This window comes from Hetaerina americana, unplaced genomic scaffold, assembly GCF_022747635.1.
Source record: "Hetaerina americana unplaced genomic scaffold, ioHetAmer1.1.p SCAF_5, whole genome shotgun sequence".
Taxonomy (NCBI): Eukaryota; Metazoa; Arthropoda; class Insecta; order Odonata; family Calopterygidae; genus Hetaerina; species Hetaerina americana.
This window is the reverse complement of record NW_027287095.1, coordinates 42504288-42522843: the sequence shown is the minus strand read 5'-3', so window position 1 is coordinate 42522843 and position 18556 is coordinate 42504288. Positions and strand designations below refer to the sequence as shown.

Below are 18556 nucleotides of genomic sequence, written 5' to 3'. Positions count from 1 at the left end.
ATGTGAATGTGCAGAGATACAATTTAATCCTCAAAGTTATACATGCTAATCTGGGCCTGATTTATCCCTATTGAGGTAACAACCCAAATTGCCACTAAATACACTAAACCCTATAATCAATGCCTGGCTAATCTGGACTCCCAAACAGTACCGTCATGAACTGCCTGTCGCTCATCAAGGGGTAACAAGATGCAGCAGTGATGTGCTCCACGCCCCTTACTTTCCTGATCTCGCTCCATGCGATTTCTTCTTGTTTCCTCGAATAAGGAGGGATATGACAGGACAGCATTTTGATAATGTGGAAGCATTAAGAAAAAAAAGAGGCAGGAGCTGTCATGCATCAAAACAGATTACTTTAAAATATGTTTCCAGGAAAGGAATTGCAGATTGGACAAACGCATTAAGTGTAACAGACTTTACAGGTGATAAGGTTGTTTTGTAAAAAAATTTAATACATACCTTTTAAAAGATAATTCTGGATATTTTTTAGTACCCCCTTTTATTCCTTCAGGTAGTGTTTGTCAAAACCCTGGTTAATCTAAATTTTGCCTCATCTAGAAAACCCCCAGCCCAATATGGTCCAGATTAGCGAGGGCTTACTGTAAATCATAAATAAAATCTAAGCTGGAGATTCATATGAAATAATAATTAAGTGACAGTGCAATAAAAAAATGTGATTTTCAGCTTCATCAATCTCAGATAACCTATTTCAAGTTAACCAGGCCCTGGTTTAGTTGATTTCCAGCTTCATGCCATAAATTATATTGATTAAAACTGTGACCTTCACAATCTTAGAATTGTGCATTAGCATAAGCACAGACACCTGCAACCATATCATAGGCAACAGATATTAAAATTATTGGGATACAGCAGAGTTACAAAATGAAATGGACTGAGCAGTGTTAAAGTGATATTATCTCCAATCAAATTTCAAAGGAAAGAAACCCAATGTGCCAATTCTCAAATATAATGAGGAGGTATTTTTTTTAAACAAAATATGTCACACTCCATACAAAACTCCCACTTCATTAATTTCAAAACCATTCACCAATGTCCATGCAAGATAAACACTATATGTTTTTACAAAAGTTCATGGCCCCCATGTCTACATGGAAGAAATGCATAATTTACCCATTAACTCATACCAAAATACTTATGCACATTCCATCTGAAGTAAAACCTTGCAGTTATATATGAAGAAAAGAGGTGGGAGAAGACCAAGGAATGTCATGAATGAAAGGAATCAAGGGTTACAGTGTAAAAGAAAGACAGATATGGTCCAATTTGATAGCTTCGAATAGCAATAGGCTTTATCAAGAGGTTAACTTCACTCTCTTTGTTCTCAAAATAAAAAGAAAAAGATCAAAAATTTTTCAACGCATGTAATTTGACCAGGGTCAAATTGCACCTCTATAATGAATACCTGAAAGTTTGCAATTGAACCTATTGCCAAAAAGTCAAAGTAATTTTAACATTGAAGTAAAACCCTATTTCAATGTTATACAAACTATTCAACATAATTGATAGTTTTAAACAATTATACGGTACAATAGGGGTAAAAAATGGAGAAATAACCACTTTTTTGCTGGAAAAGATATTTAGAGCACTCATAGATTTACTAAGTACATTGCGACTATACGAGGGGGGACCCAAAAATAACAGGAATGTTGTAATAGATTATTTCGTTCTCAATATATTTACATTAAATTTTGTTCACCTTCTAAGTATTCCCCATTGACCACAATGCACTTCTCCAAACAATGCTTCCATCATTCGAAAAATTTCTGAAATTCATATATCAGGATGTCCTTTAGGCCTTCTAGGGATTTTTGTTTTACCTCCTTCACAGTGTCAAAACGCTTTCCTTTCATGTGCCTTTTGAGTCTGGGGAACAAAAAGAAGTCACAGGGAGCTATATCCGGTGAGTAGGGGGGTGGACAATCAATGTCATGCCGTTTTTTGTCAAAAACTGCATCACAGATGGGGCAGTATGAGCCGGCGCGTTGTCATGGTGGAAGAACCAGTCGCCTGTGTGCCAAAGATCTGCTCTTTTCTTCCGGATACTCTCCCTCAATCTCTTCAAAACCTCAAGGTAAAACTTCTGGTACACAGTTTGACCTGGGGGAATGAACTCCGAGTGCACAATACCTCTGCAATCGAAGAAACAAATGAACATTGTCTTGAATTTTGATTTCACGTGGCGAGCTTTTTTTGGACGAGGAGAGCCAGCTGTCTTCCATTGGCTTGAATGCTGCTTCATTTCAGGATCGTATCCATAGCACCATGATTCATCACAACTAATCACCTTGGAAAAAAAATCAGGGTCCTCTTCAAGCTGATTTTTAAGCTCAAAACATGCCTGAACTCGACGCTCCCTTAGCTTGTTAGCGAGATGGCAAGGGACAAATTTGGCTACAACCCTTTTCATACGCAAATCTTCAGATAGAATCCTCTGAATTGACTCCATGACATCCAGACATCTCACAGAATTGATCGATGGTTCTGCAATGGTCTTCACGAATGAGGGCATTGATTTTGTCGACATTTTCGTCAGTTCTTGATGTTGAAGAGCGCCCTGAACGGGGTTCATCTTTAATTGACATTTCAACCATTTTTAAAAGATGTAAACTACTCATAGACTTTGGTTTTGCTTAGGGCAGCTTCCCCATAACCAGTCTTGAGCATTACAATAGTTTCCGCAGCCAATTTCCCCAACAGGAAACAAAATTTCACTGCAGCATGTTGTTCTTGATAATCCGCCATCACATTTTTCGCTGAAATGATAGAAGTTGTTTCACTGAAACAGCTCTCACAGATGGACCAATCACAGCGACGGCGCTGGGCATACTGATGTAGGCAAGAGCCTGACATACGACCGGCCAAGCAAAGGCTTCCCCCACTCTCGCTTCCCACCGCAGCCCAATTCCCATTACTTTTGGGTCCCCCCTGGTACATTTTTGTGCCTCAAGTAGTACCCTATTTGAATTCATATACCCTAATGAAAATGATTACATTATAATGAATGTCAAGGTACTGAGAGGAATACAACTACAACAAATAATAGAGAAACATTACTTGCATGTACATGAAAATGCAACTATGCACACACCAACTACTACAGATTAGGTGTAGTAACTGAAATTCAGAGATATTTAAACTAATCACCCTTCAATTATTTTGTTCCAGGGAGTAAAATCTGGAAATAAAACTATTTAAGGAAGGCAAAACCTGAGGAATTCTATGAAACTGGGGGAGATGCCACAACAGTAACTCTTAACTGAGCCATTCGCTTATGCGCCTTACTATGCAACAATTTCAAAGTGTAAAAATTATTTGCCTTGACTGGTTTCAGATATTGGTCAAGGTGAATAATTCTCACACTTTGAAATTTTTGCATTGTAAAACCCAAGGAATTTAACTTCAGACAAAATGAGGCCAGAGCCAAAATTAGTTCATGCTAATGAAAATGAACGTAATGCAACAAAACAAGAGTATATTCTTTTTTGAGTTCCATATCCTTACAACATGATTCATATCGACATAATGAAAACTTCGTTGCAATTTTCCACAGTTAAAACTTTATTGCCGACCATGGTTTCGATACACTGTATCATCTTCAGGTCAAACTTTTCGTTCATATCGACAATTTACTTTTTATGGCATGCCTGTGAAGAGTGAGAAAATATTTGGTTGAATTTAATATTCCCTGGCAATCATACCTTGAATTATTATTTGTTTACCTTATGCAATAAAGTTCAAAATAGTAAAATATTAGGCAAACAACATTTGATTTCTTCAAATTCAAAGAAACTCAGGGGATACAGCAACAGTAACTTTTAACGGAGTCATCCTCTAATAAGCATCACAATGCAACAAATTTCAAGGTGTAAAAATCACTCGTTTTAAGGCGAATGATTTTTACACTTTGAAAATTGTTGCATATGAATTCTTACACTATGAACACTATATATTTTGACTTCAATTCCAGCAAAAAGGTTTCTATATTATTTCATGCTTCATAATATAGATATGAATGGAACTACAACACTACTGCATTAACTACAGAAGTCATGGTAATGAAAAATGTGCTTAAAATAGGTACTGTAAGTGATTATGCTGCCAAATGTGTTAAAAAAAGTCATATTAGCCGTGTGCCGTCACTGTAAGATCTTTCATGCCAATAATGCATACAATGTTCTTGCTAGTGCAGTCAGGCCAGAAGGTTAACTGTAAAAAATTACATTAAAAGAGGCCATAGCCTTTGGAAAATTAAAATTGAGTTAGGTCAGTAGTTTTAACCACGGGAAATGAGAATTGTTCATAGAAGCTAATAGGACAAATGAGTCTCCTCTTCCAGGAAAACCCAGGCAAGAAAAGCAAGCATTTCAATTTGATTCGCTTCTCAAAGATTCCTAACAATGAATAGCATAAAGGTATAGGGAGTTAATATGCACCCATTGCAGGGATTAAAATATTAATTAGCATTCAACCATTTAATGTATTACCACAGAGTGGCTCTGTAGTATACATTACACTTACAACATCCTTCTATTATCATGAGAAGAATATCTGTGAATATTCAACTTTTAAATGTTACAATTTTACTATATCAAATAAGCATTAGCCTCACATGTTTCAGTTCTTGAGATGATTAATCTCTGTAAAATAAAACTATAATAACTAAAATAATAGAAATTTTTCGATATTAAAAAGCTAATTCTCTATTTCATGAAGTAAATAAATATGTTGGTCATTCTAGAGGTCCTTAGAAAATCCAAGAGATGGCACTAATAGTATTGCAAAAGGTTTGCTTTTAGTAAGCCTCCTCTCTTATTTGAATGCTGTTCAAGTTTCAGCCACATCCTTCAAGTTACTTCCTTTTGGTAGTTGATTTAAGCAACAAACATTTTTTTAACCAGGAAAAATGAAAATAAAACACGTATTTGAAAAATGATGAGCCGAAAGTATCAAAAAAGCTTTCAGCTCAGGCATTTTCTTAACAATGAGCATTAAACTCAGGGTAGCAAAATTTCTACATTGACACTAAATATTTATCTTATATAAATCTTATATTTTAACATGAGAGAAGTGTACATAAATACACTAGACATAGGAATTTAGGGTATTGGATAATTGCTGCATGCATTACTCACTCAATGAACCTACTACCTTGATCAAAAAGTTCCCGGAATAACCACCGTGTGGCGCTCCCATCGTTCCGATTTGAGTTCTGTTTTTTTTGTTAAATTGGTACATCTGTTGTTGATATTCCCTTTAAATCTTAGTGTCATAACTTGACATTTGCAAAGGTTACGGTCGGTTTTCGGTATGTCCATCAGTGCTTCCTGCGATTTTTCCATTACTTCCTCTCGGCTGCTAAAACGCGTTCCCCGTAATGGTTTTTTAACTCGATTGAACAAAAAGAAGTCACAGGGAGCCAAATCAGGTGAATTCGGTGGCTGTTGGATGGTATTTGTTGCATTTTTCGTCAAAAAATTACGAATAATGATAGCACTGTGCGACGGTGCGTTATCATTGGTGCAAAATCCACGAGTTTTCTGCCCACATTTCTGGTCTCTTTCGGCGAATTGCTTCACGCAAACGTCTCATAACGCCCAAATAATACTCTTTGTTTACTGTCTGGCCTTCTGGCAAAAATTCATGATGCACTACACCGTTGTAATCCATGAAAACCGTCAGCATTGCCTTCTTTTTTGACTGAAAACGACGTGGTTTTTTTGGTCTCGGCTCATTTGGTGAACGCCATTCACTTGCCTGATGTCTGGATTGCGTGTCGTACTCATAAACCCACGTCTCGTCTCCAGTAATGATCCTTTTGATGAATGTGGGATCGGATTCAGCCTCGCAAATCATGTCTTTTACGACGTCAACACGGTCTCTTTTTTGCATGAAATTGAGGTCTTTTGGCACCAACTTTGCTGCTTCTCGACGGAAACCCAAATCATTAACCACAATGTCTTGGGCGGATCCATAGGCAATGTTCAAGTCCTCCGCTATTTCTCTGATGGTTAATTTGCGGTTATTGACCAACATTTCTTTTACTTTATCAATTTTTTCACCGACTTTCGATGTCGATGGTCTGCCACTGCGTTCATCATCTTCGATTGACTCACGACCACTTCTGAACCGCTCGTGCCACTGGTAAACGACCGTTTTTTTTAGAGAATCGTTGCCGAAACACTTTTCCAACATTTCCAACGTCCGTGCGCCACTAAATCCGTTTTTTACGCAAAATTTAATACAAGTTCGTTGTTGCAAATTTAAATCCATTTCTGAAATTGTAAAAAATCGCCAACACACACAGAGATAGATGTACTCTTGGCTACGTAACTTTTGCAAATGTCAAGTTATGACACTAAGATTTAAAGGGAATATCAACAACAGATGTACCAATTTAACAAAAAAAACAGAACTCAAATCGGAACAATGGGAGCGCCATGCGGTGGTTATTCCGGGAACTTTTTGATCAAGGTAGTATGTCCTTTTAACTTGAAAGGATATTAACTTTTCATGATGTCATGATTTACATCTATTTATACTAGAAGCACAAGCTTCCCATAATGCATGCATATTATATATTAGCATAAGATGTGAATAATTTAACATTATCTGATCAGACAATGAAGATATTTGCATATTAAAATTAAGTAAAATGGGATGGACTACTTTTTCAATTGGTTCAACATACTTTTGGGCATGACAGCTTGTACTACTTTAAAATTATTAATAGCTTATTCCAAATCCAGATCACTCTACTCCAAATTAAGCTATAAATTTAGATGATTGCTACATAAATCTTTCAAGATTGAAAAATAAGATCAAATACCTAAGCTTTGACTTTGACCAGAATCCCTGTTCCTCTACATGCAAGTCCGACATAAGACATACCAGAAGAACCACCAACTGATGATGATGATGGAGGAGGCGGCTGTGATCTGGCTTTCACAACTGCAGCATGTAGTGCAGGGCCCAAATAACCATACTCAGCCTTGTACTCTTCCACTAGATCAGGAGGTTGCCGCATCACTTTTAATAATGGAGGTAGAACTTTCTGTCATAAAAGAAATACATTATCACAAAATTTTGCATTTCCTTTCCAATGATCCAGGTGGCCGAAGGGCTCACTGAGAATCTTTTAAGCCCATTTTGTCTTGCCATTAAGTTTCCCCGGGGTTGAGCCATTCAAGCTGACACCACACATACATTCAAGGAATTGAACCATGACCTTTCAGTTGGCACATGGGCCTGCTACCAATTATACTGGCACAGCTAGTAATAAGCATTGGTTTAACAAAATACTATTTTGAAAAATCAGATGGAATATGGACCGAATTCTTTTTTGATTTCCCTATCAATGTATCCATATCATGAGAATTCATTTATTTTAAGTCCACCCTATAGAACAATTAGATTGTAGACTTTTTTAAAGCACCCAAGCCCTAGGCTGAGAATAACTAACATAGATGCAAGGCAAAATGGGGGCTGGGAGGATGTTGTTGAACAAAGAAATCACCAGATTTTTGACAACTTTTTGGCCTCTGAATAAACTAGAATGTGTCTAGTCTCCTCTAATTTATTTCATTTCAAGTTGAACTCCACATCATTCCCTTATCAGGATGGCCACTTATTTCATGGTTTCTCATTCTCTAATTTTCCCTGACAAATACGGCATCCTTTTTCCCAATCGTTCGCCAGAGCGTGGAACCTAATCAGGTATTTTTTCATGGATCATCCTCCTTTGCATGCCACCAATAACACTGAATTCTATCCAAAACTATAATTTTTGTTTCTTCCTGGACCTGCAAGCATGATAGCCTATGGCTAACATGAACTGGTCTCTGAACTAAACTTTGGTCCCAAACAATTAAAGGATTATCATTCCCAATTCCCATATCATATTCCATATTCACATATTAAATTCTCCGCACCTCTCATTTTTTCCCAAAATTGGAAGTAGCGGACCTTTTCCCGATTTTCCCGACAAATATGCTGTTCTTTCCCTGAATTTTCTCCCAAGTGTTATAAATTGAGGTATTTTCTATTTGGAACATACTTATTCACTGCACAGGCCACTGATATCAATGAAGTTCATCCTACTTTATAGTTTTGGTTTGTGCCTGCATGCATGATGCCCAATGACAAACAAACTGATACCACAAGTAAAGGGAACAATATACTTATCAGGAATTTCTGATTCACATTTTATAATTGCAATACGACAATAAAATTCCTGACTTTTCTCAAAATATTAGGCTCTTTTCTCATTTAGCCCCTAATTTAAAAAATTAAGTAATTTCCAATTTTTTCTCAATTTCCCGACTGACTGAGTGGCCACTTAGTTACTTAGGACCTCTTTGATGAACTATTCCTTTTCCATTTAGGCACAAATTATCTCAGAGCAAATGAAATTGTATGCATGAAAAGGGATGAAAATAATTTTTCTACAGATTTTTAATAAAGCAGACTTGAGAAATGATGATTGACATACAAACATATATTTTTAAGAGAATGGCATATTAGAAGAAATTATGTTACACGATTTATCTAAAAAAGAAAGCTGCAGATAGGATTAAAAGGAGGTATGCCAAAAATCATTGTAGCATCAACTATAAAACATCACTTTGCTCACTTCCATACATAACCTGCCTAGTCCTGATTAATTACACAGGATCAGATGTCAACTGATGGAGGCAAACCTGCCCAACAGTAGCAATTAAAATTAAGCATAACCATAATTCAGTGACTGAAATTAAATATGTAATTATTCTCTGTCATTACTTGCATGCAACCATAAATTGTAAATCTTACCACAAGGAGATGCTTCACATGGCCAGCAGCAATTTTATCAACATTGCTGAGTAGAGGACCTTCTAGGCAAGTCTCTAGCCTTTCTGACACAACTTTTAGCTTTGGAACTATAAAGGCCTTCATTACTTCGGGACCCAACTCAGCAAGTCCTGGAAAATAATGAAAGAAATGCATGCATAGTTTCATTTATCAGCTTCATACTAGTCATGATTGAAATAAGGACCAGAGTTTCATTCTTCAAAAGAAGTAAACAGTAGTATTATTCTTTCAATGGGTTAGGGGCAATTGACATCTTGGGACTTCTGATGGAGTGATGAACAATGGCAATGACTAGGTTAGGATTAATTGTTGATCTATGATCCAACAAGCAACTAAAATTTTAAAAATATTTTTTTACAGCCATTTGGCATTAATATACCATGATGTTCCTGAGAACTTTCTTCGAATAGCATTTTACAGTTTACATTACTTTTAGCCACAGAAAAATTAGGGTTAGGTCACATTCACAGTTGTGGGCTCATGTAATCCAGTTAGTCTCCGTAAAATGCAGAGTAGAATCAGGTATGATATTGTAGAATTGGAATACAAATAATCACTGAAAATTGCACTTTCCCACTGGGTTGACATATCTCATATTAATGCAAAGTCCCTTTTACAACATCAACAAGTGATATTATATGATCATTACAATTAATTCTTTTAAAGGAAAATTGCATTTCTTTGGACTTTCAGTGGACATTTTACATGTTGATATCATCATGAATGACTTTAAGTAAAAAGAGAAGGTACTTTACATGCCTTAGGAGTGAAATAGGTACACTTGTGAATAATTTTCGATTTTTAGAAATAGCTCAAATCTAGCTTGAATTTCTCCTTATTCTAAAAAAGTATTGTGGCCAGGCAACTACATTCATATTGGTTGTTCCCAAAAATTGCCAAAATACGGGTATTAATAATAGAAGTTCAAAAAATTCTACAATGAATTCAATGGAAATTTAGTCAAATTCGGATGATGATGAAACTTCAACAGAATGTAATCCTAGTAGGTTGAGTATTTTTTGAATAAGAAGAAGGTGTCTCATTGACAATCTGGGTAAATCCATAAAATTATTATGGTCTATGATCTGGTTGATACAACATTGTAGACAGCAAGGAAAAGCAACTAGCCTTCCTACACTGAATATGTTTACTTCAAATCTACCATGAGTTACTAAGATATGAACAGGAACTGAAAATTTTGATGCATTTTAGCAGAAAAGGGGAAACACATTGGGAAATTAAGAATGGGTTGATTAGAGGGTTCTGACGGTGAGGTGGCTTATGTACTGGCCTCCCACCCTGAAACTCCAGGTTTGAACTCTTGAAGTGGCAGGGTTTTCACTGATATTCCGATCCCTTCTTGGGGTTAAACGTTGAAAGTACCACAAGGAGTACTCCACCAATTGGATGGAACATTAAACTCCGGACCCCTTGGTGCCTATTGTTAAGAGTAGGCTAATGCTGATACCAGGTTTCTTTTTACTCTTCCTTTATTCCCTGAACACCTCACCCTAAACAAATTAGCCACCTATCCCTAATTGCCTCATCTGTCAGTCATCACCCTTAATAGCTAAGTGTTGATTATTTATGAAAATCAGTAAGCTGCAACTTTACAAATGATCCTTCTGATGACAATACAACTGAGAATTGCATCAGATCCTTATATGATGTTACTCACCTTCCAAAGCTCCATATAAAGATGCAAGAGGCATTTTATCTCCTTGCAATGCTCGGCTAAACATCCTAGTCACTCTTGTTTGTATATTATTTGTAGATGTGTTGAAATTTTTACAGATCTGAGCCATGAGACGGGATGCAAAGTCACGGAGGGCCCAGTGGTTATCCATCTCTGGCCTCATACAGAGCTGACGACTGACTATACATGTTGCCACTGATGGGATCAGCTCATGAAGCTAATATAAATTGCAAGATTAAAAAGATAATTACTATAAATAATGCTTTCACAGAAAACTAGAAAACTATTACCAGTACTAGATTCAAAGACAATATGACTACAATGAGTTTCCTTGGCCTTCACTGATATTGAAACTGAGGAGAGTAATCCATGCACAAAATTATTCTGCACACTTCCTAAAGCAGCTGGCAAGAAATCTGGATGAAGAAAGTCTTGGTCTTAATAATTATGAACTTAAATTAACTTTATTACACACAAAGAGGAACATATGATCTAACGGCAGTGAAAAGAAGACCACGGAAACACTCAAAGCGCATTGTCTAATGACTTTTGTGTCCATTACATACTACTCTACATGGTAAAAGGTACAGAGAATTACTCATAAAGAATTATTTATTAATTTAAGATATTCTAGGGTTCCATGAGCAAACAAGTGACAGTTACAACAATAATGATAAGATGCATGGAGGACACTCAATTTAAGATTCTATTGAGTAAGGACTTTTTTTTCAATTTCTTCACAGGCACTGCCAAAATCCTAGTACTTAACACTACTTTTCAGTACAGTTTTGCAATGTTGAAAGTTAAACATCCTATCTCCCAAGAAATTACAAATGTGATCTATAAAGGGTGCGGCAACATAACTTCCTTTCTTCAAAATGCAATAAAACCCATGTTATGAAACAGAATCTTATTATTATTATTTTTTTTAATGTAGGGGCATATTTAAAGTTTTGTTGCGCAGTTTTGAAAATCAAATCAAGTAGGTGATGCCCCCCATTGTCCATACACTGAATAAGCCCATTTCTGGTGTTTGTCATGACCCTTACCAGCATAGCAGCGGGTATGTTGGCAATATCTGACCAGATATTGTCTTTCCGGTCTTCTAGGGTCTATAGCCCCATTAAAAAATTGCAAGGAGCCAAATTGTAGGAGCACGCTGGCCACTCCAAATCGCCCTTTATTGAGATGAGGTGCTCTGGGAAGCGTTCCCTCAATACAGCCATCAGTGCCCTTGAAGTATGAGCCGTTGCTGTCCTGTTGGAACCAAATGTCCCCAAGTCCAATTCATCAAGTTGTGGAAACAAATTCCTCCAGCATGCTTACATAGCAGTCTGAATTCACTGTCACTGCGACCTCTTTTTTCTTCAAAATACCAACGACCAACAATACCGACTGAAAAAATTGCACACCACACTGTGACTTAAGTTGAACGCAAAGGTATTTCATGCAATTCTCGGGGATAGGTGTCAACCCAGTAGTGCATGTTCTGTTTGTTGACATATCCACTTCAAAAAACAAAATTGCATCCTCAAGAATGTTTTCAAGAATAGACTCACATGCGCTCCTCCAAAAATTGAAATCACGTTCGGAGAGTTCCTGCACAATCACCAACTTGTAAGGATAGTAATGAAGGTCATTGAGAAGAATTCGCCTCACTGAACAATGAGAAAGTCCAAGGGCTGATGCATGTTTGCACGCAGAACACTCCGGGGATTGCAAGATGGCGGCTCTCACTGCCTCAATGTTCTTAGGTGATCTGATGGGCCGAGAGACTCGTTCTTTGTCTTGTTGCACTCACGGGTTGTCTGAACGTAGTGACCCACGTAACAATTGATTTCTAGTCTGGTACAGGGCCCAACGGTGCCACATTTCAGCAAGCAATTTCCGAAGGCCTGCTAGGTTGCAATCACAGAACTTCCATTCAAAAAGTAGGCCTCGACGGCAAACACATGCACCTTGTTGTTCCAAGACAAGATGGTGACTGACCGGGGTGGGGGCAAAACTTTAGAACCCCAGCTATCAAATGAGACCACTCTTACCTAGCTATGACCTCTACAACCTGATTGGCGTGCATTTCAAAAAGGAAGTTATATTGTCTCACCCTGTATATCATAGTTATCAACCTGAAAGTTGATAATGACAAGCAAGGGTAGAGCTCACCATGTACTTGGCCTTTCTAACAACCAATTGGGTTTTATGTGGGGTTGCTGGTCATTAGCTCCAACCTGTACTCAACATGCTAAACATATGGCATCAAGCTTTGATGTTAGGAATAATAATGTTGGAAAGCCATAGAATTAAAAGTGGAAAACTTACATATTTCTCCAAGTAGAGTGAATGGTTATCTAGGAGAGCCTTCACCATTCTCATGAGATAAATTAGAAGAGCCAGATTGCTTTGAACTACATTCACCCTAACTCCCTCTGCAATAAAAGTGCTCATCCTGGGTAGCATTTCATGAAGACCAGGATCAGAAGCCAAACTCTGAAGTGCTTCCTGATAAAAAATAACATCAGTAAATATTGATTATTATAGAATAAATTTTCCACTAATCCAAGAGTCACAATGATATCCATAACAAACAACATGGCTAATATCATTTCTTCCAATTTTTCATTCCTTGAAATTATACAATCAACTCCAAAAGCCATTTAGAATCTATTACTATTATGATGTTTAAACAGATCAGTTATTTATAGCAGTTTTGCTGCCTTATTTTACATTAGTCAGCATATCAGGCGTGAATATTACCACAGATGACTTTAACTTGCATACACAATAGAGAAAATATGGAAATTATTTTCACAGAAGAAGATTGCAAATGGTAACATCTCATTTAGCTGTCAAGATTCCAGCATTTATGGTTACACATCATCCAATGTATAGTGAAAATCAACTGGCATACACCAACGAGACAAATTAAATATTTTGCATTGCTCCAGGTTATTTATGCAAGCAATTATTCGACATTAAGCCTTACAGTTGAAATAAAAAAGGAGGTATGAATTATCAGCATACTAAATTCTCCTGTCAACCCTAAATAAATAGACTCAGGTTGCATGCAACTTTCACACTGGATAAAAAATTGTTTGAGATAAAGTGAACATTTTTCTAGCATGGTCACAATACTTACCGCCCTTCTCCCTTCATCAGAGCCAACACAAGCTTCTGTGATTTCCTTGTAATAAAGTTGTTGCTCCACAGATAGCTCATGGGTTGCCAATTGCTTAACCATGACTGTTTCTACATTCCTTAATTTCTGTGCTCTCCTAGAGGAATGATAAACAACAATTTGGTTACAATTTTATAAGGAATTCTCCATCCTTTACACACACATTTTAGAGTGAAAATTACACTTCTTTCCAATTAGAAAATTTAATAAGAATGCATTTTATCATTCTTATCTCTTAGCCTAGTTTCTGTTCCCAGACTTTTTTATCAAACCCTTCTCTGATATTTGATAATTAGCTGAATACACCATAATTACTCAAGTTAAAAATTATTCTACGCAATTCCATTATAGTTGGATTCAAAACTCACTAGATCTGCAAGAGACTATATGTAATAATGAACAATTTTCAACAGAGAGCATTTCAAGGTCTGGCTACAGTTTTTACAAAATTCCTGTGTCATTTAAATTCACTTGCGACATGGATAATATTGATAGTTTAATGTACACATTTCATGCTACTACTTGTGTTCAAATGAGGCAAAAGGAAATGGTTTGAAAAAATATTATCGTGCATCTAATTGCCAATCAAAATTCAAGAAAAATATTTAATGAATAAGTTGTCAAAGCAATCAAAAAATACATTCCCAATTGGTGCCTTAATAAATGTAACACATATCAAGAGGAGGATTTGTAACAGACCAACCATCAATTCGAAAATAGTGCACTGTAAATAAATGATTTGATTCCAAAGGTAATACCTTCAAATGTACATCGGAAACTATTGGTTTTGAATTTAGAGAAATGCCAATTTCTTTGCTATGAATAATACTTACTAGCATAAGGTAAAGAAATGATAACAAGATATAGGGCAAGGGAATATGAGGAGCAGACACTCCAGATATTGAGACATCTCCTCTCCTCACTCTTTAGATTCCATCATTCTAGGAAACTATCATTTAATTAGTAGGCTAATACATTTATATTCTAGCCTACTGATTTTTGGTGAAAATGCAAAAATCCAGGACAATTGCATGATACTTCTGGTTCAGGAAAATATCCTCAGATTATCCTGATATAACTGAATGTCATTCATCATAAGGAAGAATTAAGACACTAAACATACCCAGTGGTAGGCTTTCCAGGAACAGAATCAGCTCTATCATTTTTGGCTGATTTCCCAAGTTTGCTGGCAGGATCGATTCCTTCAAGTTTCAGTTGCTCTTTGGATATAGGAGATGGATTTTCAGGTATTGTAGGCTGGACACCTTCAATGCTCAACCAGTGAGCTAAGAAATCACAAGATGAGATACTTCGTCAAAAACACATATACAATACAACTAAATTGGATAAATTACACCTTTCACTGAAAAAAATACATTGGAACCTTGATAAAAACAGCATGGTATTGAAGTATAGTGAGAAAATGTGTTAAAAACATTACCCAAGGTAAAGTTTATTGCCCTATGGTTTACAGGTATAACAAATAATTAATAGTGAGGAGTGAGCATGTAACTTGCTGTGGTTATTCGATATTATGAGTGATTCAACATATCTGCAAAAATGGAAATTGCAAAATTATATCTTTCTTTTACAGCCAAGGGCACATACATGTGCAAAATGTTCAACCATTTCAGACTGCCTGTTCATTATTTCATGGCAAATGTGCTTATTGTGGCTTGCTTTTTTCTGTGGGACAGAATTTCAGTTGGTTTGAAACATCCCCACTACTCGTAAATGGGTTTGAAATAAAACTGGATATTACAGAACTGATTTTGTCATGATATCAACAGCCTGAAAAGGTGTTCAGAACCAACTATATAAGCAGCATAAGTGAGTCACCAATTATGGTGAAAGATGGTACATTAGTTACAGACAAAATATTTTGATAACCCTAACTTCGATCAAAGAGTTAATGTGGTTTGGTTGCCAAAGTCTGACCCATATCTAAGGAGGATATCAAAACAAATAAACTCAATTTGGCCTATGAAATGGCAATGAAACATGATTTTGTCCACTTCTATTAACATAGCAACAGCAAATGTAAATGGCATGCAATTTTGCACAAGAAATATTACTAAAAATATGGCATGATATTTGTACACCGCTAAGAAATATTGGAACTAGTGTTTACAGGAAATGAATTACATTTTTTTAAACCGAACATTAAATTGTTAGTCCCTGCACTAATGCATTACAATATCAACCAATTCACTTTTGTTATAGCTAGCCAATGTTAATGAAATAGATGCATTGTTAGTGAAATCAAACTAGAGTAGTCACTTAGGTTGACTGCTAAAACATTTTATACATATTATTACAATGGCAATTAAACTAATAAAAAAATGCATGACACATTTTTAGTATTAGTTTCCTGGTTTTCATGAATCTATCAAGTAAACTGCCCACCTTAATGGCTATAATATCCAGGAGTCATAGGTATTCACTAATAAGTGAAATTACATACAATAGTAATGCCATTTACAGAAAGTACCGCATACTACATTGCTAACTGAAACTAAGTATATTCCAGGCCCAAGTATTACCTAGTGGCCAATGTAGGATGATGACATCTGATTATTAACTCAGGCCATTTGTTACTGAGTATTCCTATGGTCAAATTTATTTTCTTGGGGGATCTGATTATTCAAGATAACCACATCTTTTCCCCCATTAAAGGCATAATTATTTCTTTATCTCCCATCCAATTTTGGCCATTTGTTATCCCAATAAATAAAACAAATGAAGCCCCATGTGGGAATACCTAACCTTTAGGCTTTCCCATGCGTTGGTATTGGAAAGGCATTCACTGAAACTAGAAGTTCAGGATAATGGATTCTTCTCCCTCAATGTCCTTCATCCCAGAAACATATAAAACTCCACTAGAGGACAAAAATGCTAAGCTGAATGTTGATCATTTCCATAAAAATTAGGCTGCCGTTGAATTCTTATTGTGGAATTCTAATCATTTTAGAAGGTTTTTACAATATTTCAGTCTATATCATATGTATTCTTGTGGTAAAATTGGTAAATTTTCAAGCTGGAAGCTTTGGAAAATGTGTGGGGTGTACTATCAGGGCAAAAGGGTTGGGCATACTATTGAGGAAGCTGTGTGAATGAATGTGGTGAAATTTCTACAAATATCTACCATTATTTAATTTATAAGATTAAAGTTTCATTCTGATAAAGAAAGACTGCTTTGAACTACATAATCATTTGAATAACATGAAACACTAGTTAAAAAACACATCAATTATACTCAAGTAACAGCATGTGCATTTAAAGATAACACCCTGGATAGATCGAAAGATAACACACACTGATACAATGCAAGGAAAATCTGTTGCATAAAAAAACCCCATGAATGAAACCGAAGTCAGTTTGAAAAATAAATCAGGGGAACTGTTCTTTGATTCATTTTTGTTCTCCCAAAGTGTTTCTTTGCCATGATATTATACCTACTGGCCACAAAGTTAATCTATTCCCTGAACTTCAAATTGCTCCTATTGATTAGTACATGAAATTACATTATTTTAATAAGAAACATATAATAAACTGGAACAAAAAGGTCAAAATTCATCCATAAAGATTGGATATTGATGTTTTGTCACACAAAAATTAGGAAAATATACAATAATTATACATTTTACGAGATACACTGAATCTTTCAGTTTTACCTCTCAGAGTGACGTCCAAAGGTAATTTAGGCAGGGCTGAGTTGGCTACCTCACTTAAATCTATCTCTTTCTCATCGTTGAAATGAAGCTCCCTTCCTCCACCAGATGCAAACCGAAATGGTATATGGTCCTTAGTGTTAAAACCATACAAAGGCTAAGGGAAAAAAATAACATGTTATATAAAATATTTTCAAGGAAAACTCATAGAATATGAATTATAAATTGGTAGATACGTGATAACAAATTAATTGAAGATGAATGTTTAAATTGAATATTCCCAGTTATAAGGATGCATTAAGCTCAGGTAATCATGTTAAATCAATCATGGATAGATCTAGTATACCAAGCATAATGTTACGGGCAACGTACACGTATGAATGTAAATATAAATGTGCTATGAATATGAGAAATCTTATCGCAATGATTCTAAATGATTATTAAGACAGGAGTAGCATATTGAAAAATTCCCGCTGTTACGGTAATAAACAAAAATAACGGCTCCTTCTTCAAATGGATGTACAAATCATGTGTGTTCCAGATAATCAACCTAATTCTTGTACAGGGGGAAATTATTCGGCGATTTCACCCACTTTACCCGAGCAATTTCCTGTAGGAACACTACTCACTGTTTTTGCCACATTAGTGACCATAAATTTAAAAAAGTAAAATTGTACCAAACTCAAACCACACAAAATTACCAAGAACTTAATCTCATAATGTAGCTTAAGACATACCTCAATGTTTTTAATTTTCAATGAATTATCGACATCAGCAGTTGTTAATTTCTGCCGCTTTCCGTGATGCATGAATTTAGCAGCATCCTAATTGGATGAAGTAACAATTACATCACTTATGAATAACGTTCTATTTATATAAAAACTCACGCTAAAAATACCCATTTCATGCAAAATTACCTGTATGACTCTCTTCAATCTGTAGGATACATCGTCGGCTAATTCTTTTGCTGCTTCGTCCGGTAAGTTCGCAATACCAATACTTTCTGCGATTACTTTCATCGATTCCAATGAAAGATTAGTTCCGATTAAGTCATTATCACCCATTTTTAGCCACTTTGAAAGGATATCATCGAAAGTACCTCGTTAGCGTCAGTCAAACAACGCCATTAACCTCCATGTAAAACGT

The 18556-nt window shown here is 36.0% G+C and overlaps 1 protein-coding gene across 2 annotated transcripts in view; it reads right to left on the bottom strand.

The window, feature by feature from the left end:
- The window catches only part of Taf6 (TBP-associated factor 6), a 23290-nt gene extending 4734 nt beyond the window's left edge, over positions 1–18556 (bottom strand). For both annotated transcript variants that reach the window (XM_071592900.1, XM_071592899.1), the window contains exons 1-9: positions 18328–18556; positions 18148–18234; positions 17414–17567; positions 14863–15025; positions 13701–13836; positions 12884–13063; positions 10547–10781; positions 8830–8978; positions 6910–7072 (exon numbers count right to left, since the gene is read on the bottom strand). In XM_071592900.1, coding sequence (XP_071449001.1) covers positions 6910–7072; positions 8830–8978; positions 10547–10781; positions 12884–13063; positions 13701–13836; positions 14863–15025; positions 17414–17567; positions 18148–18234; positions 18328–18474 — 1414 coding nt within the window. In that variant the 5' untranslated portion in view covers positions 18475–18556. The remainder of the gene's footprint in view (positions 1–6909; positions 7073–8829; positions 8979–10546; positions 10782–12883; positions 13064–13700; positions 13837–14862; positions 15026–17413; positions 17568–18147; positions 18235–18327) is intronic.